General features: G+C 46.5%; 1 protein-coding gene across 2 annotated transcripts in view; it reads right to left on the reverse strand.

The window, feature by feature from the left end:
* Kif13a (kinesin family member 13A) overlaps nucleotides 1-26,936 on the reverse strand; it is a 168,647-nt gene that overhangs the window by 54,571 nt on the left and 87,140 nt on the right. For both annotated transcript variants that reach the window (XM_055595083.1, XM_055595082.1), the window contains exons 5-13: nucleotides 21,340-21,432; nucleotides 19,530-19,710; nucleotides 15,542-15,629; nucleotides 14,032-14,166; nucleotides 12,659-12,771; nucleotides 4,895-5,006; nucleotides 4,065-4,277; nucleotides 2,818-2,928; nucleotides 1,315-1,449 (exon numbers count right to left, since the gene is read on the reverse strand). In XM_055595083.1, coding sequence (XP_055451058.1) covers nucleotides 1,315-1,449; nucleotides 2,818-2,928; nucleotides 4,065-4,277; nucleotides 4,895-5,006; nucleotides 12,659-12,771; nucleotides 14,032-14,166; nucleotides 15,542-15,629; nucleotides 19,530-19,710; nucleotides 21,340-21,432 — 1,181 coding nt within the window. The remainder of the gene's footprint in view (nucleotides 1-1,314; nucleotides 1,450-2,817; nucleotides 2,929-4,064; nucleotides 4,278-4,894; nucleotides 5,007-12,658; nucleotides 12,772-14,031; nucleotides 14,167-15,541; nucleotides 15,630-19,529; nucleotides 19,711-21,339; nucleotides 21,433-26,936) is intronic.

Below are 26,936 nucleotides of genomic sequence, written 5' to 3' on the forward strand. Positions count from 1 at the left end.
AGCAGGTTTGTCTGCTGCAATGTTGCCCTCAAGTCCTCGGGTCCAGGCCTGGAGAGATGACTCAGCAGTCAAAGGCACTTGCTGCTCTTGAAAAAGACGTGGAATTGGTTTCCAGAACCCATAATGGTGGCTTTCAATGGCTGTGACTCCTGTTCCAGAGGATCTGATGACCTCTTCTGGCCTCTGTGGGCACTGCACGCATGCTGTACACACACACACACACACACACACACACACACACACACACCATAAAATATACACTTTCTGTGTGTACGATATAATTTAATACGCTTTGATGGTCAACTGAATTCCCTTGGTTGGTTGGGGCATCCTGTACCAATGTAATTAAGTGTCCTATTTCCCTCTCTCTCTCTTCCTCTCCCTTTGGGAGAGAGTTCTACATAGCCCAGGCTGGCCCTGAACTTGCTATGTAGTGGAGGATGAGCCTAACTAAACTCCCAATCCTTCTGGCTTATACCTTCCTAATACTGAGATTATATGTGTGTATACCACACCAGGCTCTGATGTCCCATTTCCTGCTTAATAAAATTGTCAAGTAGTTCTACAAATGGAACCAAAGAACCCCCGACATCTCTTGACATTGCAGGGAACCCATGAGGTCACAACTGCTTTAGGACAAACACTACATGCTTTTTTTTTTTTTTTTTTAATCCCCGCTTTCTCATTTTATCATGTACAAAGGGCAGGGCCTTTGCAGGCACCTGACCCGTGATGACGTAGCTCTGGGAGCTGAGAGCTGTGTGGAGTCCTCAATACTTGTAAAGAATGTACGTGGGATCTAATAGAAAACCACTGTGGACATCTCCCCAGAATGGTCAGGGCACACAGAGGCCACCGTGTCGATGCTAAAAGGCCACACGTGAAGGGTTATCATAGGACAAGAGTCCTTTCCAGATAATGCGGTCAGAGCTAACCAGACTCGGAGCTTTGCTCTTGAATCCAGTCTAGGGTCTCGCTAAGGCTCGTGTGGGATTTGCTGTCTCCTTAGGGACACAAGGAGGAATCTCTAAGGCCCCTCAGAATCACTGTGGTTGGACTCCAGGACCTCAGAACTCTGTCTTCTTACACTTGGGTCCTTCTCCTATGGGCATACTCTGGGTTGTCCCCTCTGTAGCCTGTATGTGAGGGCATCAGGGCAAACAAAAGCTGTTTCTTATGATCAGCGCACCATCCACGGTCCTGCTTCTGTGGAGGGTAAAGCTGGATACAAAAAGCAAGATCCCGGGAGCAGGCATCGGGCTCGGTTGGGGCGATTCGGGATCACAGCGGCCCAGCTCTCACATAGCTCCTCACCTTTAAATAGTAAACCAGAAGCTCATTGAGGGCAGGGTCTGCGTTCAGGTTGACGAGGTAGCATTTGTCATCCCCGACCTTGATCCCGGAGGTCTCCAGGGAGATCCCCATGCTCTCCAGCTGCCGCTGCCTCTCCTGGCCGTGGAAAGACAGAATCAGACACGCTTTGTTGTTCAACTCACAGGACGTATCCATGGAAAGAGTAAGTCACTGTTTCTGGGGACAATGCCAAAGGGATGACACGTTCTATGCAGCTCAGCTGGGTTTACTAAGAGCCTGGACACAGCAGGGTCACAGGGCACCAAGGGTGACTCACACATGGTGTCAGCTCGTAAGAAACTGGAAGTCTGGGAGAGAGGACAAGAAGCATATAACGAGAATGCTAAAGGGAATGTCAGTGTGCCTTGGGGGGCTACGAAGGGCTGAGGGGTTTCCTAGGAGGGGCATCATGGTGGGTTAGAGACAGGATGGACTGAGAATGTGTGCATTCTGATAGCATTTGGAGGAATTTCAGTAGCGAGGTTGAGAAGTGGTCGCAGGAAATCGCTCAGACTCTGGTCATAGCGGATGACTTCAGGGGCAAAGAACTCCAAGCGAGTGGGGAAAATAGTGGGAAACGGAGTTGGATGAGCAGGCAGGGTCCCTGCCATAACAGGCCTGGAGTCTACCGGCCCTGGCAAAACTTTGGCCACAGAGTCCAGAATGTGGTGGGGACGGATCTACGGCCCGGAACTCAGCAGCTAATAAAACAAAGTGCATCCTCGTGAGAGGAGAGCAACGGTAGCCACGCTCATGAAATGCACTGTGTGGAGCGATGGAGTGATCCCGAACGCACATGCCGCGGTATTACCCCGTTTTCCCATAGTCCATTTCAGCCAATGCTCACACGGCATCTTCTCATAAGCACAAAGCATCAGATGGTGAAAAACTACTGTGTTGCACTTTTAAAAAACTTCTGCCAATCAGAGCTTTCAATGTCACACTTCGCCAAGAGATCTTGAAAGGAAAAACCCCCCCCCCCAAAAAAAAAAAAGAGTCCCACTCAATCACAACATGGACCTTTGTTCCTATGAGGAACAGAAAGGAAGAAAGATACCCCCCGCCGCCCCCTCCCCCTGCACAGCGTTGCTTATTGAATGGAGTATTCCAGCAACACGGGACCATACAGACTGCTAAGACACAAGAAGCTGCTGCTTTCAAATGAGCTTGGCAGAGAGAACGAGGACCTGGAGCAGAGGTTCTCAACCTCTGCGGCTCAAGTGACCCTTTCACAGGGGTCGTCTACCAGATACCTACATATCCGATATCACGATTCACAACAGTGGCAAAATTACAGTCAGGAAGTAGGAACGGAAATAACTTTATGGTTGGGGTACTAAAGGGCCACGGCATCAGGAAGGTTGAGCACCCCTGCCCTGGAGGGTTGTGGAGGAGGCAGGTGTCTGCCCGGGAGACACCTGGTGGAAGGAGGCCACAGCGTCTTAGGCTGCGTCATCAGCACACCTGCGCGATCTCTTCCGTCTTCCTCAGCTTCTCTTCCCACGTCACTGTCAGCTCTTTGATCAGTTTCTCAGACTCTTCGAGCTTCTCCTTCAGCTCAGGGGCCTTCATGGCCTTTAAAATAAACCAGACGTGTCAACTTACACAATCTTCCCAGCATTATATAACAGTATATAACGGTGTGTGTGTATATATATATATATACACACATACATACATATGTATGTATGTATGTATACGTATACACACACACACACACACACATATATATATACATAAAACGTATATATATCAAAACATATAACAGTGTCCTTGTCTGTGGTACTGGAGTTTGAATGCAGCATCCTTCGCACCCTATAAGCAGCTTATGCATATTCTATAATGGGTAAGAGCCACATCTCAGCATCCTACGTCCTTCCTTGGCAAGTATTAATCATCTCTCAAAAGCAGTTAGTCACACACTGTCAGCGTGGGCCTCTGTTCATCGAAGTAAATGGAGGAGGACATGGTTGTTCCTCTTAAAAGAAGAGGCGAAAAGGAAGGAAGGAAGGAAGGAAGGAAGGAAGGAAGGAAGGAAGGAAGGAAGGAAGGAAGGAAGGAAGGAAGGAGGGAAAAAGGAAAGAAAAAGAAAGAGAAAAAAGAAAAAGGCCAGCATCTGGAGGAAATGGAGGAAAAAGCAACAAAGGCTAACGGTTGTTTCATTTAAGGACTGAGAAAAAAAAATACTAAAGTTTATCTCTGAAATATCAAAGTAGGAAAAGGTTTTTGAAACAGATTTATTTGTCAACAACAGAAATCAACAATGTTGTCCATAAACACCCTGTAGCTGCAGTAACCACTTGGGAGCCTTTCTATCAACAAGACTCAACCTCCAAGACTAAGGAAAGGATACCTGACTTCTATGAAAGCCTTGTGGAAACAATCTACAATGTTAATTAAAAAAACACAACAACACCACACTGTTCTTAGGATTTCCCATTGGAAGGGCAAGGGCCAAGTGACTGACTGAGGCAAACAATTAGGTAGAGACAGGAATGACATCATTTCCCTCCTTGTCTACAAGTTGCTAGGGCAGGAGCCAGTGTTTGTCATGTCATTCTTTACGGTGTCTTTTGGCCCGGAGCAGGCGCTAGCACACACTGAAATGCTAAATCACCCGGATATGACCTAGGGCTGCAAGGCAGCAGCCTGCCCTCACCCATCAGACACCCAGGTCAAGGACCCTCAGGGAGGGGCCCGGCAGATGGTACCTCAGCCTGCGAGAGCTGCTCTCTCAGTTTCTCCACTTCCTCTCGCAGCTCTCGGATGACCTTGGCATTGGGGTCCTCATTCACCACAGCGTGGTTCACAATCCTCTTGGCTCGATCTGCGTATCTCAAGGTGGACAGTGTTTCCTCGTAGTTGTCCGCCGCTGGGCTGATAGTCGCTATCATAGACGTCTGGCTGTTCCCTCCTAAATTGTCCTGTAAGGAATTCCAAGTAGCAGCTTTTTGAACACTACCCCATGGCAGCGCGCACCAAGAGTGGGAAATGGCCACACGTGGCTTTGCTCTTTGTGAAGAAAATGCAGAGCGAAAATGTGTTGAAATTTTGTACACAGTTTTATAAAAAGATGAACCATGGGCTCTCTACATGTATAGCAATAAACAGTACCTGCCAAAGGACATTGTAACAGAATGAAACAATGTGAAGAAGGGTTCTTTTGTGTCTGTGTGCTATTGTGTGGCACAGGCCTGTGAGTGTGCGGGTGTGTGTGCATGGCCATGCAGATGAGGAGGAAAAGGAAAGATGTCTTTCTCTGTCACTTTTAATTCCTCGAGACAGTGTGTCTCGCTGAACTGGAAGCCAGCTGCTTCAGCTAGGCTGGGTGCTGGGGATTTGAACTCTGGTACTTACGCTTACTCAAGCAAGTGCTCTTACCTGCTGAGCCATAGCCACGCACCCTGGATCTTTGCTGTGTAGCACTGAGAATTAGGATGACAGTACTGTGCGCTGGTTGAGCCCCGCGCACTCCTATTAGAGCTGTCACACTGGAAACAGCAAGATTTAGATTGATATGGATCCTAGGTCTACAAATTACCTTAAGAAGCCAAGTGAGGACCGAATCTCGATACGGCACAAATTTGTTTTTGCCTTTGCCAGCGGCCTGGTCAGCCAATGAGGATATAACCAATCCCAAGGTTGTAAGCGATCTGCCACAAGAGGAACGGAAATTAAGTTTTGTGGAATGTTTGTTTTCCTAAAACAACAATCTCTCCAGAAAACAAGAATAAAACATGCAGAGCAGTTAAATTAACAGCTGATTAAGTCTCCAGTAATTTTCCCAGAAGCCAAGAACAAAGAAAAAGGTAACCCATTAACATAAAACAAATTCAGAATTTCTATAATATTATGCTTTATTGCAGAATTTATAAAACGTGTGGTAAAGCATAATAGTTTCTTTGTAAAATGTGTTTTGTATAAATTCTCCAATAAAGCATAATATTTTATAAACATGCAATATAAACATGGAATTATAAAATCATGCTAGAAAGCACTAATTCACTCCAAATATTAAAGTCTGGATTACTTAATGTTCAGGTCAAATTTGGACCACTCAGGCCTCTGTTCTTGCACCTGACAGAACAACCCCTTAGAGCTTAAAGCTGGGACATGATTCAGCGTAAGGTGAACACAGGTAGTGTCACAGGAGGGAAGACGCGCCCAAGCAGAGGACAGCATCACACTTTGCTTTCAAACTCTGCTGGTCACAGGACCATTGCTAACACTGAAGGAAGCTTCTCCTGACCTACTAAACCAGAAAACGATCTCTCAGGGTCTCACATTTACACACACACACACACACACACACACACACACACACACACACACACACACAATTTTGAGAATGTGCAGTTGGTAGTACCCAAGGATGTTAACACTTGTTAATAATGTGTCATCCTGGGACCTAAACCATCTCTGTCTCTGGGAACGTGTCAGAAATGCCGACTCTCAGGCCCTACCCCCACCTGCTGAAGGGTGGACTCGGACAGAACTCAACCACTTGCATTTGACAAGCCTTCCTGGTGAGCTGATACAAGCTGCTTTTCTGAGGAACACTGGCACTGTTTTGGCGTTTAACCTGTGCTGTCTCCAGCTGGTAGCAAAAGCGCCCCAGTGGTGGTGGTGAGGCTGCCGCATGACTCAGAACAGGGCAGCAGTGAATGCTCAGTGTTAGAGGTGAACAGTGACCCCAGAATGCTTTTTAATTCTACCCTCCCCCTCATCTGCTGTTACGGAACTCCTAGATTTCTTACCAGCTCTAGAGCAGGATGGGAAATGGGAGGGGCTGACTGAAGAACCCTAGGTTGGGATGGCATTTACAAACAGACCTGCTTTGTTTTCATTGGGTTTTGGTGGCGCTGTAGATAAATGCAGGGCCTCACAAGCTGTTCCTCTCGACTCCATCCACAGTCTCCCCCAAAGCCTTGGTACTTAAAAAGTAGCAAAGATTTTAAACCTACCTAACATACAATAATGGAGAAGCTGGGATCAAAGTAAAAACAAATGGGGGCTAGCAAGATCCTTCAATAACTAAGATTGCTTGCTGCTCCCACAAAGAATCCCAAGTTAGAATTCTAAGGTCCACATCAGGGGACTTACAACCAAGCTATTTTCTGGCCTCTGTGGCACCCACAGGAAAGTGCACAGACGGACAAAGACACAGATGAACAAATAGACACAGACTAACAGACAGATGGATAAACAGATGCATACAGACACAGACAGTCAGACACAGACTGAAGTGAAAAAAAAGTTTTGTTTTGTTTTTTTTTAAAAGACAAACTGGTAGGATTTTTTTCTCTTTTCTCTTTTCTTTTTCCTCTACCTTAAATTTTTAATCACCAGAATTCTTTCCTCACAAGTAGATTTCTGCATTGTTGAAATTTGGTGTTTGATACTGGAATACATTCTTAGCGACTGTGTTTATGTTATACATCATTTTAATGGGCGCCTCATCTTCTGACTACTTATTCCTTGATACTCATTTTGCATTTGTTTTACACCTTGGAAATGATGTTAAATGGAAGCAAATTCAAGGGGATTTCTTGTACAAGTTCAAAATGAGTGCAAAGGCAGCTAAGACAGACCGAAGCATCCACAGAGCATCCGGCCTGGGAACTGCCGGGGAGCTTAGGTGCAAAGGAAACGAGGTCCTTGAAAGCCGAGGCGCTCCTTAGAGGTTGACCAGTTATCCCAGGAAGCTGCCTCTGAATGGGATGCCCAGAGAAGAGGTGCCACTCACACCTTCCCTGATGCCAGGTTCCATTCACGCTCTCAACTTCGAAGCTGACAGTGACCAAGTGAGAGATCACGGAAGCCGAGCCTCTTAAACTACATGAGAGGTGGCAGAGGAACTCGGTGTGGACGGCACAACAGTCATTCTGAGAAGTAGTGAGGGGACAGGCAGTCAGGAAAGGGCTCTAACTCCTGGGCAGCTGGCCTGTGGCTCAGAGTCTCCCGCAACAAAATGAACATGAACCAGGAAAACTATCCAGGAGGAAACAATGAAACACTGTTATTAAGCTTTATAAGCTATATAAAGTTGTATGAATATTCCTAGAGGTGGTATATTTGAGTATTACCTGATGGGGGCGCAATTTTGGAGATACTAATGAGCGTATCGTATTTTAACTTTTTTAGTTTTGCAGAACGAGGAACTGCACATGGGGGGGGGGCCAGTATTCCACCACTGAACTATATATGAACTCCCCACTGTCTTCCTCTTTATCTTCAAAGACAGGGCGTCACTAAGTTGCCCAGGCTACCTCTGAACTCACTCTGTAGCCTAGACAAGCCTTGAACTTGTAGCCAAGGTGACAGGTCTATGCAGACTCTTGACCATAACAGAAGCGATGAAAGCAAGATGAGGAGTCATATGCCTCAAGTGGCCAAGGCTGAGAGTACAAGGGAACCATGGTCCGTGTCTGGACGCTCAGGAAGGGCCACTAGACTGTCATTTAACTGTGCTGGGTTCTTGGTGTTCTTCACATGTTTCTATGGCAACCTACATACCAACACATCAGCTCCAAAGCTCTTGCTGCTCTACCTCCCAAGGCCAGGGTTGCAACTTAGTCCTCCCAGTGTGTAGAGAAACCGAGGCAGCCAGAATCCAGTGGAGGGGAAATGGCTTCTCTATCCGGCTTCCACCAGACAGGTAGACTTGCAGCCTGGCCGTCTGATGGACAACTTCTCACCCCACCTCCCAAGAAAGAATCACTACAGATGACCTATATCTCACACAGCATATCCCTGGGCAGCTGCAGTCACACGGTGCCTTGGTGTCTCCCTTCTTCAAACTGAAGGAGTGCCCTGCGCGTCAAAGCACTTACGAACTTCGGGAGAGATGAAGCCCCTGAATCCGCAGCCCATTAAGCAGACACTGCAGACGTGTGGAGCCGCTGACAGGTTTGCTTAGGAGGATTATCAACGCTGTATGTAGAAGCCGGCCCGAGAGGCTGAGAGCACATTTAGGAAATACATCTTACTAACGCTGTTAGCATGAGCTCAGCTTCCTGGATGCCAGCCACTGCCCTATGTACCTTATAAGAAGCTGCTGGCTGAATCTTCATAGTAAGCGTATCTGACTGACAGCTTCCTTAGTTGTATTTTACAGAAGGAAGAAACCGAGGGAACGTCACATAGCTGGTTTGGATAACCAGGAAATTGTGGGGTCTCCTCTGGGAAAGCCATTTTGACGGCCCCCCGCCACCCTTCCCGAGAGCTGTCATTCACCTCTGCTGGGTTCTCACTGTTCTTCATATGTTTCTATGGCAACCCACATACCAACACAGCAGCTCCAAAGCGCTTGCTGCTCTACCTCTGGAGGTCAGGGTTGCAACTTAACTCATCCCTGTGTTCTCATCAGTGTTCATCACACACTTGCTAGGACGTGTCTGCAAAGTTCAAGCCTGTACCTCACATCTGAGATCCTTGAGTGCACAGGTACCTTGAAATTCAGAGTCTTTTAGAATTTCATATTCGTTATATACACTATATCCACAGAGGATCTTGGACAGTCTCCGTAATAAATAGGAGAATATCCATGCTGTGCGTAAATTGAGATGATCAATGTAGAAACAGTCTAGAACAGTGGTTCTGAACCTTCCTAACAACGTGACCCTTTACCACAGCCCCTCATGTTGTGGTGACCCCCAACCATAAAACTGTTGCACTGCTACTTCATAACCATAATTTTGCTTCTGTTATGAATCATTACATAAACATCTGATCTGCAGGATACCTGATAGGCAGCCCCCAAAGAGGTCAGGGCCTACAGGTTGAGAACTGTTGGTCTGGGAATCAAGCCTGGAGGCTACCTCAGGGGAGCGGAGAGCTCTTGACTCTGCTCAGTGATGCTCTTCCTCTCCTGACCCAGAGGCTCCCAAGGGCTGTCACCCTTCTGTCACGTATCACCACAGATGTCTCAGCTTGCCTCCACGTGGCTTTAGAATCTTAAAGACTAAGGGGCCTTTGACACAGTGTCGACTTGGATAATCTCAACACCCCAGAGACCAGACCCTAATTACACCCGCAAAATCCATCTGCCTTGCACCATGTAGGCAGGTTTTGGAACCTACAGTGTGGAGCTATTTGGTGGTGGTCCGGCTCTCACCGTGTTTCGAGTTCTTTATGTGTTCCCAGCACCTGCTGCAGGGCTAGGTACTGAGTCCACGCGTGACTCACATTTGATGGGCTTTCATGTATGTGATATTTCCAAATGTCAGTTTACTGGTATTTAAACTACCTGTCGTATCAACAGACATAAAATGACCTGTTCTGTGTCCTGAGCAAAATAGTGCAAGTGAAAGTACCTGAAAGTTACAAGAACACTAAACACAGAGGAAACAGCAGAAAGGCATACACGCAACATTCGTCAGGACCTTAGTGTGTGACTCAGGAAAAGCGTAGGATGCTAGGAGAACTCATAAGTCACTGTACAGAGGTTGCTAGGGGATCTAGACTACGTTAACACATAGCCTGGAGGCAATCCACTTCAGTCCAGTCAGGATTTCTAAGTAACTTAGTATCCATATATGAGATGGCACCATTTATAGCCATGCTGGGACCAAAGAGTCAGACTTCTAGGCAAACAGCACACAGTCCCTGGAGCATTCCTGCAGTCAAACCAGAAACTACACCTAAGAGTTCAGTGCCCTCAGCTTTATAACCTTGGCTGCTGTCTGCCTGGGTTTTCTCACTGGCTAGAGGAAGATACAAAATCCTCTTACAATGCTGATGGCAGGTTGGGGCTGAAGAGATGGCTCGGAGGTTAAGATGCTGGCTGCTCTATTAGAGAGCCAGGCTTGAATTCCCAGCATCCACAACAGTGGCTCACAACTGCCTATAACTTTAACTCCAGGGGGCCCTCTTGTGGCTTTCCAGGTCACAGGCATGAATGCGCGTGCGTGCGTGCGCACGCGCACGCGCACGCACACACACACACACACACACAAACACACACACACAAATAAATAAATTAAAAAAATAATGCTGATGGGAAGATCAGTACAGCTATTATTTATAGAAAACTCAGAACAGTGCCTGTCATCAAGGAGAACCCAGACAAGCAGACAGAAAAAGAAAGCCAATATCAATTTCATCAAGGCCACTGTGGTGGTCTGAATAGGCTTGGCCCACATAGCTGCCACTTCCTATAGGTGGTGTGACCTTGTTCGAGGAACTGTGCCACTGTGGAGGCGGGGCTTTGAGGTCTTAAATCCTCGAGTTAGGCCTAGTGTGAAACACATCCAGTCCTCTCCCGGCTGCCTTCAGATGAAGAGACAGAACTCTCAGCTCCTTCTCCAGCACCATGTCTGCCTGCACGTTGCCATGCTTCCCGCCGTGATGATAACGGACTAAACCTCTGACACTGTAAGCCAGCCCCGATTAAAGGTTTTCCTTTACAAGAGTTGCCTTGGTAGTGGTGTCTCTTCACAGCAATGGAAACCCCAACAGAGACAGCCATGCGCACGTACTCTAGGGCACGTATTCTCGTGTGCCCTACAGGTCTGTCTGCAGAGAGACACTGGGGTGTCCACATCAGCAAGGAAATTCCTAACAGAGGACGACCTGCACTCTGGTGCCCCGCCCCACCCCACTCCAAGCTCCTGTCTCTGCTTTCTCACCCTTTTCCGGGCTCTAGAGAAGCAGAGCTGCAGGGCCAGCCAGGCCTCCTGCAAAGCCTTGTCATGAGGCCGGAGATAAAGACGTCTGGGAGGCAAACCCCCTGAAAAAGGACTTTCCTAGTGTGTGCAGCTGTGTCCCTCGGAGGCTTCACATTTCATTTCTTGAACTTTCACACACTAAGATCATCCTGTGCCAATATTACGTTAAAATGTCAAGCTGCACAAACATGCTCCTGAATACATTTCCCCTTGTCACATTTTGTTCAAGACAAGACCTCAAATTACAATTAATCAACAACTATGAGCTATTTTCTGTAGAACTTGGAATAATGATAACAATTATGCTGATTAGAAAAACAGTACTGATGTAATTAGTATTTATTCAGTGAGAACCATACACCAAGCATTGTTCTAAATACATGATGGCATTTAATCTTTGACAGTCTGAGGAGGCAGCCACTGTCCAACCTCCCTTTCACAGATGAGGAAACTGAGACTTCTAGTCTGCGGTGGCTGCAGGATGATCCCTGGGCAGCCTGGTCCTTGACCATACTTTGGATACAAAACCTCTTCCCTCTCAATTTGGAGAGCAAGGAGACTTCCTGCTGCATGTCAGAAGCCCTGGGGATCCTGGAGACTAAGTCCTTCCCATACACTTCCTCTGTTTCTCTGGAAAACTACAAACCCTCTTCCAATTTCTCTTGGACTTTACCAAAGTGTCCCCCCCACACACACACACAGACGCACACACATGCACTCCAGACCAACAGCAAGACTCCAGCGTGGCATTTACTCAGTAACCGCTATACCCGTCTACATTACTCCTACACAAACAGCACCAGCTCTACGAAGGAATTTAAGGCAGGCTTCTCTGTCGATACAAACAGCCCCATAACCTTGCGGCTTGAGGTTCACCTCAGACTATATGGCAGGTGCTCCCTGACTGGGAGCGGGGCTGGCTCCAGATAAAGCTACCCTCTGGCAGTCAGAGACACCGGAGTCAAGAAGACAGCCGGCATACCTGCCCTAGCCAGCATCCCAGCTTAGCAACACAGAGCAACGCAGAGTGCTGGCTGGCTCCCTCCAGACAGCCACGGTCTGTCATCTATCCGTCCCGGCGGCATAGAATCAGACTACATGCTGTCCCAGGAAAAGATTCAAAGAAAAATCCCGAGTTGAACCCCTCTCGGGGTTTCGATGAGCTCAGACATTTGGTCCCCAGATGGTGACGCTGTGGCGGGAGGCTGCAGAACCTTCAAGGAGGTGGATCCTGGGGGTGTGGGGCAGATCCCTGAGGATTAGGGTCATGAGGTGTATGGCAGTGTCCTGCCTCTGGTCGACTCTTTGCTTCCTGATCCACCCATCCCAGAGAGCCAGCTCCCACAGTCACTGCCAGGAGACCACTCCCGTCCCCACGCTTTCCACCACAACGGGCTTTCAACTGACAGCCCACATACACTCTTCCCTCCCCTCAATTGCTTTCGCCCGTTATAACCAAAGTGACAACAAATGTAACTACCACTGCACTGTAGCCGCCCTGAGCGAGGGAACCGCCTTTCCCCATGAAGATGCACAGACACTGTACCACCTGGGGCGGGGGCAGGGCTAGACCACACACATAATGGGACCAGTCCCCCACAAGGACTCAGTCGCCCGAGTCATTCCAGTCACCTTACTTGTTAATGTTGCTGCCTTCTTTCAGCCTCTCGCCCGCTGCGCCCGTCTTCGACACGCGCTCACTCCCCGCCAGGTCCACCAGGCTCACCTTGCTGACCTTCTCCCCCGAGTTCTGGTTGCGGGGAATAAGAGAGAAACGACCCCCATGAAGGGAACGCCACACGGAGACCGGCACATCCCTCAGCGCCGTGATCCACATCACCAAGTGCTCAGGGTCTCACGGGGTTCACGGTCCTTTCAGGCAGCGGACCACTTCCGAGGAAAGCGAGTTTTAAATCTTTGTATGTATCTGTGGCACATGTGTATGTATGCCCGTGTTTACATGTGCAAGTACCAGATGGCATACTCTAAGCCATCTTCTGAGACCCCAGGTCAAAATGTAGAATGGGACAGAAAAATAACATTCTACCCTGCAGCCAGGCACAAGGTTCCCAGACCCCCAGGGCAGTTGGAAGTACTTGTAGGGAGGCCGGAAGTATGATCCAGGACAGTCAGATGCTGGAGGTTTTATGGATCTTGCAGGAAATACAAGCACAAGAGGCTCCTTTGCTTTTGGGTCAAATTCTGCTCTTTTCAGATATGGGGGTTTAGAGAATGTTGCAGTTTCCTTTGCAACATCTCACAGAAGCCATGAAGAAGACTTGATTGTTTTTAGGGCAGTGTTGGTAAGAAGGACACATATTTTAAAAGTTGTATGAGGGTATCATTATGCTAGTCAGGATGTTTACACACAAAATCCGTTTCTTTTTCCACACAAGGTTTCAAGAAGTAGAGGATGGCCTAAAACTTCTACTTTTCCTGCCTCTAGGTTTTGTGCTGCAGTAGAGAATTGAACCCAGGGCCTCATGCATGCTAGGCAGGTACTCTACCAACTGAACCATATCCCCAGCCCTGAAAAATCCAATTTAAAAAATGCCAGCATACCTCTGACATAATCTGATTGGCCTGCTCTTTGATCATCTCCCCCTAATGGGGGAGCAGCCTTACCAGGCCACAGAAGATGACAATGCAGCCACTCCTGATGAGCCCTGATAGACTAGAATCAGAGGGAAAGGGAGGGAAAGGATCAGTGGACTTGGGGAGGGGCATGTGTGAAGCAGGGGGAGGGAGGGTGGGATCGAGAAGGGAGGAAGGAGGGGCTTATGGGGGGGATACAAAGTGAATAAAGTGTAATTAATAAAGAAAAATAAAATAAAATAAATTTTAATTAAAGCGTAAAAAAAAAGGAAGGCTGAACAAATCAGGTGATTTTAGTAGTACCAACGGCATGAGGACCACACACAGCCCTCAGCCTCTGAATCCATTCAGGGAACACTTCCCCGGCTTGAACCCTGCACTCCCCAACCCCAAAAGGTTCCGCCTTGCTGCTCACCCCCGACTGCAGGTCATACAGCGTCTGTGTGATGATGATGTTGAAGACAGCGTGGGAGCGGCTGCTCTCTTCATTCATGTTGGTCGCAGCTACCGTGCGAGACTTATTTCCCTCAGACATCAGTGACTCGATGTCCTAGAGGCCAAGACCAAGGAGGCGCGATGAGCAAACAGAGGCACATCCCCCGCACCCCAGGAATGGGTTCATCACGATCCTCCCACGCCTCGGCCATACCCTTCCATGAAGCTAGCATCTTCTCCACATGGTGTGGCTTGCGCCTCCTCTCCACTCAGAGCTTTCCTCTCTCTCTGCCCTAGCTCTTCTCCCCTGCTAACGTCCCACTTGCTCCTTCATAAGTTTCCAGAAGAGCAGATACTCACTGGGCACTTTACACGTGCAAGAACAATAGTCACGTTTAATTCTAACGTTCCTGCGCCATTACCCTGTCGGTCCTCTGCTATCTGCCTCCCTCTGCTGACAACTGTGGTTGTCTGCACGAGAAGGGAGCTTTCTCCTTCATCTTTGCATCCTCATTCCTAGTGCACACCTGGAACCCGTGGGCTCCTAGAAAAACGTTTGCTGAACGAGTGTTATGAAAGAAACTCTCCAGGATGCTGAAGTTCATGGAGGTCACCTAAGGTCTCTAGGGAGAGGCAGCACTTGGGGGCAAATGGAGTTTCCTGACTGTTATAAATAGGGACTAAGCTCCATCACCATTAGCTGGGAAATAGACTTAGTCAATGTGCTGACTGACACCTTTGAGTCAGAATGGCTCCTTATTCACATCAGAAACTCAGTGCACTTAAAGTGACGGATAAATCAAAATCTAATAAGAAATACAACATATTTTCACTTAAATAGCTGAATGTTGTTCCTCATCTTAATTTTAGCTTTACTCTGAAATGATAACGGGTTTCCTACAACTCATATATCATAATTAAATGGAGGGGTTTGTTTATTTATTAATTCTCCTATTCATCACGATTATTCAGCTAAAAAACTAGAAATCTGTGTTGTAAGACTTCCAAGACGTCTATAACAACAACAGTAGGACACTATGTCTGGGTATAAAAGTCAAGGACCGGGAAGAAAATAGATCAATCCTTGGATAAAAGAGTGATTCAGAAAAAAGAGGGGAGCCAGCAGAGGCAAGAGCGCTAGAAGTCAAGGCAGGGTCCCTGACTAAAAGAAGGGATTAGTTGAACCACCAAATACCGTGGACCACCAGATTGTGCTGAGACATCATTGGCCACTTTGGGGAGAGGTTTCAATAGCGGCAAGAGGGCAACACTCAGCATCCTGACATCACTGAACCATTTGGCCCCACTGTGAACTTTTCACAACAAGACAGCCAGACCTGTGACTGAAGGACATTTTCCCTGGCTGTGCTGGTCTGTATGCTCAAGGCTGTGAATGGCATCAGTGTGCTATCATATATCCACATGAAAACATTGCTCAGTATCACTTACTCTGACTTAAAAGTTTTTTTCTTTCCTTTTATGACTCTTACCTCAAAGCTGGTGACAGCCAGTTGAGACAGACCATCTACATATGGCCCCAGGACCTTGTGCTCTCGGACTTTGAGAGACTGCCTACTCCTATAGGAGGAAGGAAAACAATCAAAGTGAACAAATCATACCACACGTGGAAACTCTTCCTTTTTCGTAAGCACTTAGAAATTCAGACCATTTCAGACAATTTCAAAATAATCTTTTAGTGATTAGGAGGTATTTTAATGGCCATTTCAAGTAAATGAGAAATGCCTTAGACTCGCACATTCTTCATAAAGAACATCTTAAACTCTTTTTGATAATGTTCTCATTTATTCTCTTGAGAATTCCAAACAATGTATTTTGATCACACACTTTCCCTTCTCCAACATCCTCATCACCCTACCAACTTAGTGTTTTTTTTTTCTTTCTTTCTCTAAGGTTAAATGTTTTTCAGCAAATACTGAACAATAATAAAATATTTTAAACTTTAATTTACTTTTCGAGGTTTCACTGATTTATGTTGGCCCCATGCTGGCAATCTTATACAGAAGATCAGGCGATAACACAAGTATAGCCGCTAATGTCTGATATTTGAGCTGGCTCTGATGATGACAATTTTGAGGGTCTAGTTAATTTGTGTGTGTGTCTGTCTGTGCCTCTGTCTGTCCATATGTCTGTCTCTATGTGTGTATGTGCATCTGTCTATGTGTCTGTGTGTCTGTCTATGTGTCTATGTGCATGTGTATGTGTCTGTCTAAGCTGGTACACACATGGAGGTCAGAGGGAAGTGGCTTCTTCTCTTGGACCACTTGGGTCCCTGGGATCAAATTCAGGTCACTGAGCCCAGCAGCAACTCCCAGATCATTGCCCCTTTAAGGCTCTTGTGAATTTTAAACAGTTGCCTCTGATTTGAGACGTCTATCAGACCAATGAGATTTAAAACTTGATGCTATTAGATTTTTCCTATACGGCAAGTACCATCTTTTTCATGGCATACAAAGAGTTAATGCTCAGGTATGGGTACTCTCTGGTGCTTCTGAACAACTTGGCAAAGTGTCAAAAGCATTTTTCAGGTGTCCCCTTTTAACCTCACTTTTTTTTTTTTGGTTCTTCTGTTTTTGTTAATTAATATTTTTTAATTTTTAAATAATTTTATACATTCACTTGTATCCCAGCTGTAGCCCACTCCCTCTTTCCCTCCCATTAACCTCACTTTTAAGGATGAGAAGTCAACGTAACTACAGCAACTCTGCTGGACTCAGAAACCGACCAGTCGGATCTTCAAGCTAACTACTGTCATGGCTTCAGCCCAGCGGTGGGCTGACCCTTACCAGCCAGGTTCTGTACTGCTGCGTGACAGCAAGAATTAAACCTAAGTTCTCATGCTGATAGCTGGAGTTCTTGCATACTGTTGGTGCTCTATTTAATGAGGCAGGTGCCTCCATGTCCTATGACTCCCCGACGAATCTTCTAGAAGCCCCTGCACCTCTATCCCAGGAAGCCTGCACGTGAATGCTCAGAAGTGCTACGTGAAGCTGTTCAAGTGATGAGAAAAGGAACAAACCATGCTCGATCGTGCAACGGATATTAATTAATAGTAGAAACTATCACACTATTACCCTGTATAAAAAAATGAATGAAGTGAGTATACGCTGGTGCTGTTTGTACACGGTTAAGGATCATACACAATCATGGATAAATACTACAGAAGAGAAAGAGAATGGCAAATGTAAAATTCCTAATAGCAGTTACCTTTGGGACCAAGAGAGAAAGGAGTAAGAGTGGAACAGACATGAGAATTGAAAATCACTGGTCAGGTTCCATTTACTCAGACAGTTGGTGAGAGGGCAGGGATTGAGTTTATTGTGTTTGTACCTGGCAAGTGTTTGCTTTGTACAAGTAGGTGTAAGCAGGTCTCCTTAAAGTAAACACAAACTTTTCGACGACTGAGGGGGCACCCCTGATGTCTGTTATATAAGGTTACATATAACTGTCAAAACTCATCTTCATCTGAGAACACCAGATGGGCAGAAATGTCACACACGACACAGCTGCTAAAACAACTGGAAAGTATTTAGTGATAGGGGAAAGTGTGCACCCAGTTACACAGGAAATTCAGGAAATGCTGAACTGTTATTCATAGAATAGCTTGCGGATGTAAGCATGTCCACACACGGCACAGATCTGAAACACAGCAGGGAGACATGCTCAAGTGTCAACCAAGATTAATTTTGAGTGGAAGGATTAAATATCAGCTTCATTTCTTATAGTCCACCTGGCTTTCTACATTTTTCCCCCGACTATCTATTACTTTTAAATCAGTGCAAACTTTGACAGGAAAAAAATGAAATTTATGAGTCAAGCTCACCTGGTTTTTATCACCTAGTTTTTGTTGTTGTTGGCTTGTTTATTTAGATTTTTTTTTTCAAGACAAGGTGTTGTGGATATGAACTTGTTTTTGTTTTAATCCCAGGTGTGGGATGTGGGACTGATTCAGATGGTCCACAGCAGCAAACTGTTTGCCTTGTGCGGGCTCTGAGAGGCACTCTTTGCCAGCTGCAGATAGTTTAAATCTGAGGACTCTGGGGAGAGAATAAATGCCAGGGCCCAGGGCATGCTGGGGAGCTCCAACAAAGAACAAGGCGGCTGCTGCTTCCCCACCTGGATCCTGTTGGTGTTGATGCAGTGAGACAAGAAGTTGGAGATCTCCTGAAACAAGGAGAGGACCGGCTCCTAGGAACCCAACAACCCTAACCAGCAGGAAGCAGCTAAGAGAACTGCGCCCCCTCTCCCACTAACCCTTTCTCTCTCCTACCTGGTGTTGGAATGTTGGAAGGGATTGGGATGGAGTAGGGAGAGAGAGATATAAAAAATGTAAATAAGAGAAAACGTACTACAACAACAAGGTTTCTCTGCATAGCCCTGGCTATCCCAGCACTTCCGCTGTAGACCAGGCTGGCCTCAAACTCAGAGATCTGCCTGTCTCTGCATCACAAGTGCTGGGATTAAAGGAGTGTGCCACCAATGCCTGGCACCACCTACTTTTTGAAAGACGTAGATGCCTAGGTTTCCCCTGCATCTCTGAATCATTCAGAATGGGGGTGGGAAGGCTCGAGCCAGTAAAGACCCTTGCAGAGTTCCCTGCTTGCTTCTAACACATAACCAGGGAAGGGGCAGTGGCCACAACGCTCCCACCACTTTACGGTCCAATTTAGAGTTGCTGTTTTCCAATATAAACGCAAGGACCGGTGTGTAATCAGTAACACTATTTTCTGATGTTTCTTTGAGACAGGGTCTCACTACATGACCTTGCTCTGGCCTCTGTGCAGCCTGGGACAACCTCGAACAGGCACCGATCCTCCTGCTTCAGGAGGATTACAGGCGTGCGCTATGTCACCCAACTCAAGTAAATTAGTATTTATCTTATTTTTTATGTATGGGTGTTTTGTTTCAATGCATGTCCACACACCATGTGGGTGCAGTAACCACAGATGCCAGAAGAGGGCAACAGATCCCATAGGATTGGAATTACTGATGGTTGTGAGCCACCTTGTGGGTGCTAGAAATGGAACCGGGTCCTCTGGAAGGGCAGCCAGTGTTCTTAACCACTGAACCATCTTTCCAGCTCCTATATCTTAATTTTACTGACCTGTCCCCGATGACAGTAGTAAATACATCTTTTCACATGGTGGCGTGAGTAACTTTACAGAGCAATTTAGAATAAACTGCATACAACTAACACACTCAGAAGCTCTGGGAAGCTCCTCATTTTCAGTGCACAAACCAACATCAGAGCAGTGACCAATGGCCCCAATATATAGATAACCCGGCAATTTTAGTTATTTTCTTTTTCAGAATTTATTTACTTATTTATTCACTTTATATGATCATAGCCTCATCCCTCATCAACTCCCCTTCCCACCCTCCCTTCCCTGCAATTTTAATTTTAAGATCATTTAAGATCACTCTTCCTATTTACAAGCTTTATTTCAAGCACTCACTTACCCTTTGGGGTCCAGGAGGTCCCGAACCTTCTCATTATAAATTTCCATATATGATACTTCGACTTTAAAGGTCTGTGACTCATTTTGCTCCAGAGAGATCCTTTTAAACAGAGCACAACAGAGCCTTGGGATAAGGCCTAGCTGTTCAGCATGGCCCATCATGGAGAAGGACTTTCCGGAGCCTGGAAAAAAGGGAAGCGGAGAGATGGAAGGGCAGGAGAGAAAGCATACAGAATGCTTCAGTAACAGAAGGTGCCTTCACTTTTGACAGCCAAAGCCACACAGGAAAAATGGGGTGAAGTTGATTTCAAACCGAGACCCCTGAACAACACAGATAGTCTTCTCTCCTTCTGCAAGGTTGGTACACCCCAAGTGAGTCTCCAGGAAGGGAATCACTGCGAATGCATTCTAGGAAAGCAAGCCTGATAACATCCCACCTGCCCACTCTGCAGTATGGAAAGTGTGTACATACGAATATGTGCACGCATGTGTCCTTGCGTGTGGAGAGCAGAAGCCAACCTGTCATTCCTTTTCTGCCACCCTTGTTATTGGAGGCAGGGTCTCTCTCTGGCCCCAGAGCTTGCCAGGTCCACAAAACTGACAGGCCAGCGAACCCAAGGGATCTGCCTGCTTCTGCCTGTGAAGCACAGGACTGCACGTGTGTGCCATCACACCTAGCTTTTCTATATGGGTCCTAGTGATGAAAGTGATGTCCACACGCCTATATGGCGAGCCTATAGCAAGGCGAGCCATTTCCTCAGTTCTTGATTGAGTTTTACTGGGATATACATTGTATACGTGGTAAAATAGCGCCACTAAGTAATGCAGACAGTATGTCATGGCTGGTCATGCCACATACATTACCTGTAATCTGGCTTCTTGTGGCTATGTGGTGCAGTAGGAGAGGCAGCATTATTAGGACTCATTATTTATTTCCACCTTGAAAGAGCAACAGCTCACAGCAACAGTAGCTGGGCTAAGGCTGTGGTTTTGGCTTTGCCTGTTTTGCCTCACCTGCCTTGGTTTAAAGCCATCATCATCTGCGTACTAAGCGAAAGTCTCAGTATCGGGATTCTGAAAATGTTTGCATGGGGTTGGAGAGAAGGCTCAGAGGTTAAGAACACTGGCTGGTCTTCCAAATGGTCCTGAGTTCAACTCCCAGTCAACCACATGGTGGCTTATAATCATTGACAGTGACATCTGGTGCCCCCTTTTGGTACACAGGCAGAATGCTGTATAAATAAATAAATCTTTTTTTTTTTTTAAGTTTATATTGATTCTTCGACTAAAACATTTACACTAAGAAGCTCCTGATTACTTTCCCAGTTCAACTGCAGGTTAAAACGATAATTTAGGAAAATGAAGCTTCTTAGTATGGATCTAGCAACACTCATTCACACTGAGAGGAGGCAATTACCAGAACCATTTTCAAATTTCAGTCACTATTTTGAAAAAGAGGGATACTGCTGACTGGCTAAGTCCATTCAGCCCAAAACATCAGGAGAATTCTTCTGGGTTTCTCAAGTTCTCCCTGCCTTTTAAATGCTAGGAAGTTACATATACTTAAGGTATGGGTATAACTCAGTGGTGCATAATTCATGCTTGGCACACAGGAGGTACCGGGTTCGATCCCCAGTGCCACAAGCAAAGAAAACAAAGAGAAAGAATCATGTATGTATTTGGTATTTTCATTTAAGCTCTAGGGGTTAAATCCAGGACCTCGCATGTGTTAGGCAAGCACTTGTCCACTCAGCTACATCCTCTCCAACACCTATTTCAGAGCATCAACTGCAATAAAAGCGGCATCTTACCGGTCTGGCCATATGCAAAAATACAAGCATTGTATCCCTGAAAGGCTTTCTCAAGAATTCCTTCCCCAAGGCACTTGAAAACAACTTCTTGACCTAGAGAGAGAGAGAGAGAAATGTTTACGATGTATTAGTTTTATGTGCATGCATGGGTACCTGCAGAAGCCAGAAGAGGGTGGCAAGATTCCCCGGAGCTGGAGTTACCTGCGGTTGCGAGCCACCTGATGTGGGCATGGGTCCCTCTTAGAGCAGCTGGCACTCCTAACTGCTGGACTATCTGTCTAGCTTCCAAAATGAGATTTTTAAAGTGAAATAAAAAGGGTGATTTGTATTGAGATGTGTTTTTAAAAAGAGATTTATTTTCATTTTCTGTATAGGGGTATTTAGCTTGTGTGTGTGTGTGCGCACGCGCGCAGTGCCCTCAGAGGCAGTAAGAGGGCAGGTACTGTATCCCCTGGAATGTAAGTTACAGACATTTGTGAGCCACCGTGGGAGCTCAGGGCACTGCCCCTGGGCCCTCAGCAAGAGCAGCAAGTGGTCTTAGCAGCTGGGCTATCTCTCCAGCCCTCCACTGGATGTATTAATAACAACCTTCTCTCGGTCCTTCCTCTCCCAGTCTAAAAGTATGCGGATGATGACTCTACAGTTATAGATAAGAGTAGTTTAGCGAACGGCGTTCCATGCAGATGGAGCCTGGTTCTCTCAAACTCACAAGTCCCCATGACCCTGCGATCCCAGCTGGCCCGGGAGCTGAAACTGCAGGCACACACAGCCACAGCCAGCTGGCAAGTTCAGGTCTGCTCCCAAGCTACAGCCGAATTTCTGGAGAAGTCCCTGGTTGTCTACTGCCTCCTCTGGGGATTGAAGTTTCTTCTCTACGGTTAGCAGGCTGTATAAAAAGCACTGTCACAAGTTGGTTTCCTTTTCCCCTTAGAAATTCTATCTAAACGTTATTCAATATGAACTGTCCTGCCTCCCCACTGGGATTCAGTTTCCAACTAGCAAGAACCACGGCATCCATTTCCTTATATCCGATTCTTCACCATGAAAGGTATTTTGCATAGTCAACGGTTGGAAAACTGTTGGCTGCTGGTGCTGTGGTGAGGAGGACAGGACCCAGAATCTTGCAGGGAGCAGGCATGGGGCATGCTTTTGAGGGATTACATAGGTTAAGTTGACTCTGGGGAAGACCTTGAACGTGGGCAGTAGCCTTCCACGGGCTGGCGTCCGACTGAATAAAAAGGAGAATGCGAGCTGAGCACAACCACTCGTCGCCCTCTCCTTCCCGGCGGCCGGCACAGCGTGTTCAGGGGCCTCACACCCCTGCTGCCTTGCTGTCCCTGTCTTGATGGAGTTCCTCTAGAACTGCGAGCCCAGACAAACCCTTCCTGCCTCCAACCACTTTGGCAGGGGTACTTTATCAGAGCAACATAAAAAGTAACTAATTTGTTGCCATTAGCAGATGCGTAGGTCCGCTTCATCTGTCTTCCCACATAAGGACGAAGACAAGTGCCTCTTTCTTTCCTCGGGGCTGCAGCTCAGCTCCGGGGCTTCTCCCACTGCGGTGGAGTGGGGCGGAGTGTGGTTACGGCATGTTTAATACGCTCAAGGCGGCAACTGCTTTCCCACCAACTAAGAGAATTACGTTATCCCTCCTTGCCCCACGTTCCTGAGGTTTCTACAACATTTGCTCTTATGGGGTCTGCAGGCACTTCTGGCTCACGTACTGTTTCCCGCCCTGGTGTGGAGTGCACCCTGATGTCAGATGTGTCAATCTCTAGCTTTGTAGTCCTAGCACCTAGCAGAAAATGCTTAATGAATATCTGTTGAAAGATCGAGTCGGTTTAACCGTTTTGTCCTTCAGCATATTTGCAAATCTCTTCCTATTCAAAAATAACAAACTGTGAGCTATTGGTTGACTGTTTCTCTCTTATGGGAAGTTGGATAGGATTCTAGCACTGTCTTGCGGTACATCGAAGACTGAAGGATAAGACTTCAAAAACTGTCAGCAAGAGATGAGAATGGACACTTGAACTGCTAGGCTGCCAAAAAGCAAAATTCTGCCAACACCCAATATTGCAGATCTGTAGAGACAGACAAAATTTATAAACTTCTGCTGACAGAATGACAAGAGGCCATTCTGCAGGAAAACCCAGCAGTGGAAGGGAACACGCCCCCAATTCTGACCCACTACGTGTACGTGTATATATCTGAGAGACAAACTCCCCCACATGGCACTGGCTAAAGATGATCTGGCAGCATTGTTTGCCACTCTATAAACTGCAGCCAAGTTCAATACCCACTACTAGCATGCAGTGAATATCTTACATGCTTAAAGGTAAGCATTTTGGAATAAAAAATTATATATTTAAAAATAACAAACACAGCACTTACGTGTGTAACACTGAGAAGCACTACTGAAGAGAAAAAAAGCCTTATCATAGGAACCATATATAATGTAAAGACTTATGCATTATAACGCACGAGACGCCCACACACAGAGAAGAGGATGTTAAAGTTTGCAAAACAAATGGGAAAAAGTATTTCAAATTTACATTGTCTTCCTTCTCCATTTCTAACACCTACCATCTAGTACACAGCTTCCTCAAAACACACTGGTGGAACCATGGATTTTTCAAGCAAATGGAGCTGTGACAGCCTTTTCTCAGGGTGCTGGAACGGGTGTGCACAGACTCCCTGACTGCAAACGCTGCTCTCTATCACATTCTGCTGCTGGGCTCTTGGGCTCCTTCCACGTACTGGTATCTTCTCCTACTGTGTTCAAGGGACCTGCCTTGCTCTCCATGCACCCTGGACTCCATTTCAACAAGCGGGCCAGACATCAGTCTGGAGCCTTACCTCACCCAGGGAGGGTGCAAAGAAGCTCAGCTATGCTCAGGCCTGATCCAGATCAGATCCCAGCCCACTCCAAAGCTTTCCCGGCCCAACCACCTGACCGCAGCGACCCTGTTTGCTAGAAGGGGGTGGGAGGCAAGTGGGACAGAAGATCCCCCTACCTGGCATAATTCACAACTTCATTTCTTCTCACTTGGGGAAAAAAGCAAAGAAACAAACACTGTGTCGGTTCATATTCATTGTCTACCTGACTGGATTTAGAATCACCATGGAAACACACCTCTGGGCGTGTCCATGAGGGTATTTATAGAAAAGTTTGACTGGGGAAGAAAAACCAACCTTGACCTTGGGCAGCTCTATCTCCTGGGTTGAGTAAGGGGAGCTGTGCATAGCATTCATCTCTTTCTGCTCCCTGCCTTCAGACACACGTGACCAGTGCTCCCGTACCTCCTGCCACCATGCCTTCCCCACCATGATGGACGTAACCCCTCAAAATGCAAGCCAACTAAACGCTTTTTCCCTCTAGTGGCTTTCGGGCATCTGCTATGCTGAATTCTGTACCCAGAACTGAGTGCAGGCCAGACTTTGGTATGGTCATTTGTATTAAGCACCTCCTGCCTCCGTAATTTGTAAACACTGCTCTCTAACACTTTCTGAGTGGTTTTAATAAAGAGCTGAGCAGCCAATAGCAAAGGCAAGACAGGGAGGCGGCACATCCAGGCAGAGAAAGGAAGCCAGCAGGCAGAAGCCGAGGAAGTCAGACATACGAGACACGTGACAGACTGTACATTAATGCAAACGGGTTAATTTAAGTTAGAGGAGCTGATGGGTAACAAGCCGAGGCTAAGGCCAAGCTTTCATAATTACTAAAAACTCTCTGTGTCACTTCTTGGGAAACTGGTGGTCCAAGAAAGTCCTTTTACACCAAGCAAAGTAAGTGACGCGAGTGTGAGGGCCGAGTGCATCCTCCAGCGTTCACTGGTTGGAAACTAGATCCTCAGAGCAAGTGTCAAGAGGTGGGCCCTTTAAGAGAAGACTAGGTCAGTCATAGGAGCTCTGTCTTCAGGGATGGGGAAATGGTGTGATCACAGGAGAAATGAGTTTGTGCTAGAGCCTAGGGTGACCCTTGTCACTCTCTCATGACCTGCTGCCTTCTGCAGCAAGGAGACCCTCAGCACACAACACCCCTTAATTCTGAACTTCTCAGCCTTCACAACAAAGTGGCAAGAAATCTGCTGTTTATAAATTACGCAGATTCAAGGATTCCTCTAGAGCACCACAAAACAGACTGAAACAGTTGGAGCTAAGAAAAGGACCTGGGCAGCAGCACCTCTCCGAGTCATTAAGAGATCAGCAATTTCAGTCTTATCCAGGATCAGGTAGTGAAATGTTGCATCTCTGAATTTTGCTCCTCATGCCGAGTGTGCTGGACTTGGAAGGAATGAGTTTAAGTGGTTTCAAGGGCAAACAACGATGACTTTTTCCATGGCTGAAATAGAAATTAAAGCTAAAGATAACTAGCTGGAAAAACATCCAACAAACCAAAATATGTACACTAAGAGCATATGAAAAATAACCAAAGGATTCCCTGGCACATAACAATGCAAGAGCAACTTTATTTTATTTCACTATTTATTTATTGTTTTCTTTTTTTGATACAGGATGGCCTTGAGCTGCTGATCTTACTGCCTCTATTAGCTCAAGAATAAACTTAAGGCCAGGCATGTGCCTCAGCACTTGAGGCCAGGCAGACCAGGGCCATCCTTGGCTACAAAGCAAGTCTAAGGCTGATGTGGGATGCATGAGGCCCTGCCTTGAAAGCAGCAGCAGCAATAACAACAAAAAGGATTGAACTTCAGTTTAAGCTATGTGCAACCTCTAGCTAATCCTAGACAAGACAGGGACTATCTACCTTGTATTTACACAGCGAAGGAGAAAGAAGAGTCAGCCTCCCATCCGCTGTCTTATCTGCAGTCACCCTCTATAGATTCTATTGTTGGATCTTCACAGTACACAGGTAGAGCAGGTGTCCCTATGATAACAGGTCACCGAGGTCGGAAAACCTGTCATCTGCCAAGACCTCATCGCTGGTGAGGATAGCTGGATGTCTACCCACAGTCAGAAACTTCTGCTGTAGACACTGGTAATTAATCAGCGGCTCTCACCCTTGGTCTCCACAGTATGTTATAAACTCTCAGACTTTTTCTGGACCTTCCCTTCCTTTCCTTCCTTCCTTCCTTCCTTCCTTCCTTCCTTCCTTCCTTCCTTCCTTCCTTCCTTCTCATTTTCTCTCTCTCTCTTCCTTCCTTCTCCTTTTCTTTCTTTCTTTCCCCTTCTGGCTTCAACTATTGGACTATGAAGAATGACCAAGCCATCTAAACTCTACAGAGCATAAGGCATGCAGCAAGCATTCATATTTGCCGAATTATTCCCGGGTTGATACAAGTACTCTCAGACTTAATGAGGTTTCTTCGCTCACTGGTGATAATGGCTATTGAAAGACTATCCTTTAAGCTTAAAAAGAAAGAGTGGATTGCATCCATTTATACTTTGGTCCAAGTATAACTGTTTCAGACATGTCAGCAAGTCCCAAGGAATGAGAGTCGACCTCTGGCAATCAAACTGGGCAGTTATAGATAGATAGGTCAACAGAACATATCTGGACGATTTGAATAATTTTGATTTAAAAACTTATAATTCAGGGCAGGAAGACAGCTTAGTGGGTAAAGGTGCTTGACACACAA

Source organism: Psammomys obesus, unplaced genomic scaffold (genome assembly GCF_907164565.1).
Source record: "Psammomys obesus unplaced genomic scaffold, mPsaObe1.curated_primary_1811, whole genome shotgun sequence".
Classification (NCBI taxonomy): Eukaryota; Metazoa; Chordata; class Mammalia; order Rodentia; family Muridae; genus Psammomys; species Psammomys obesus.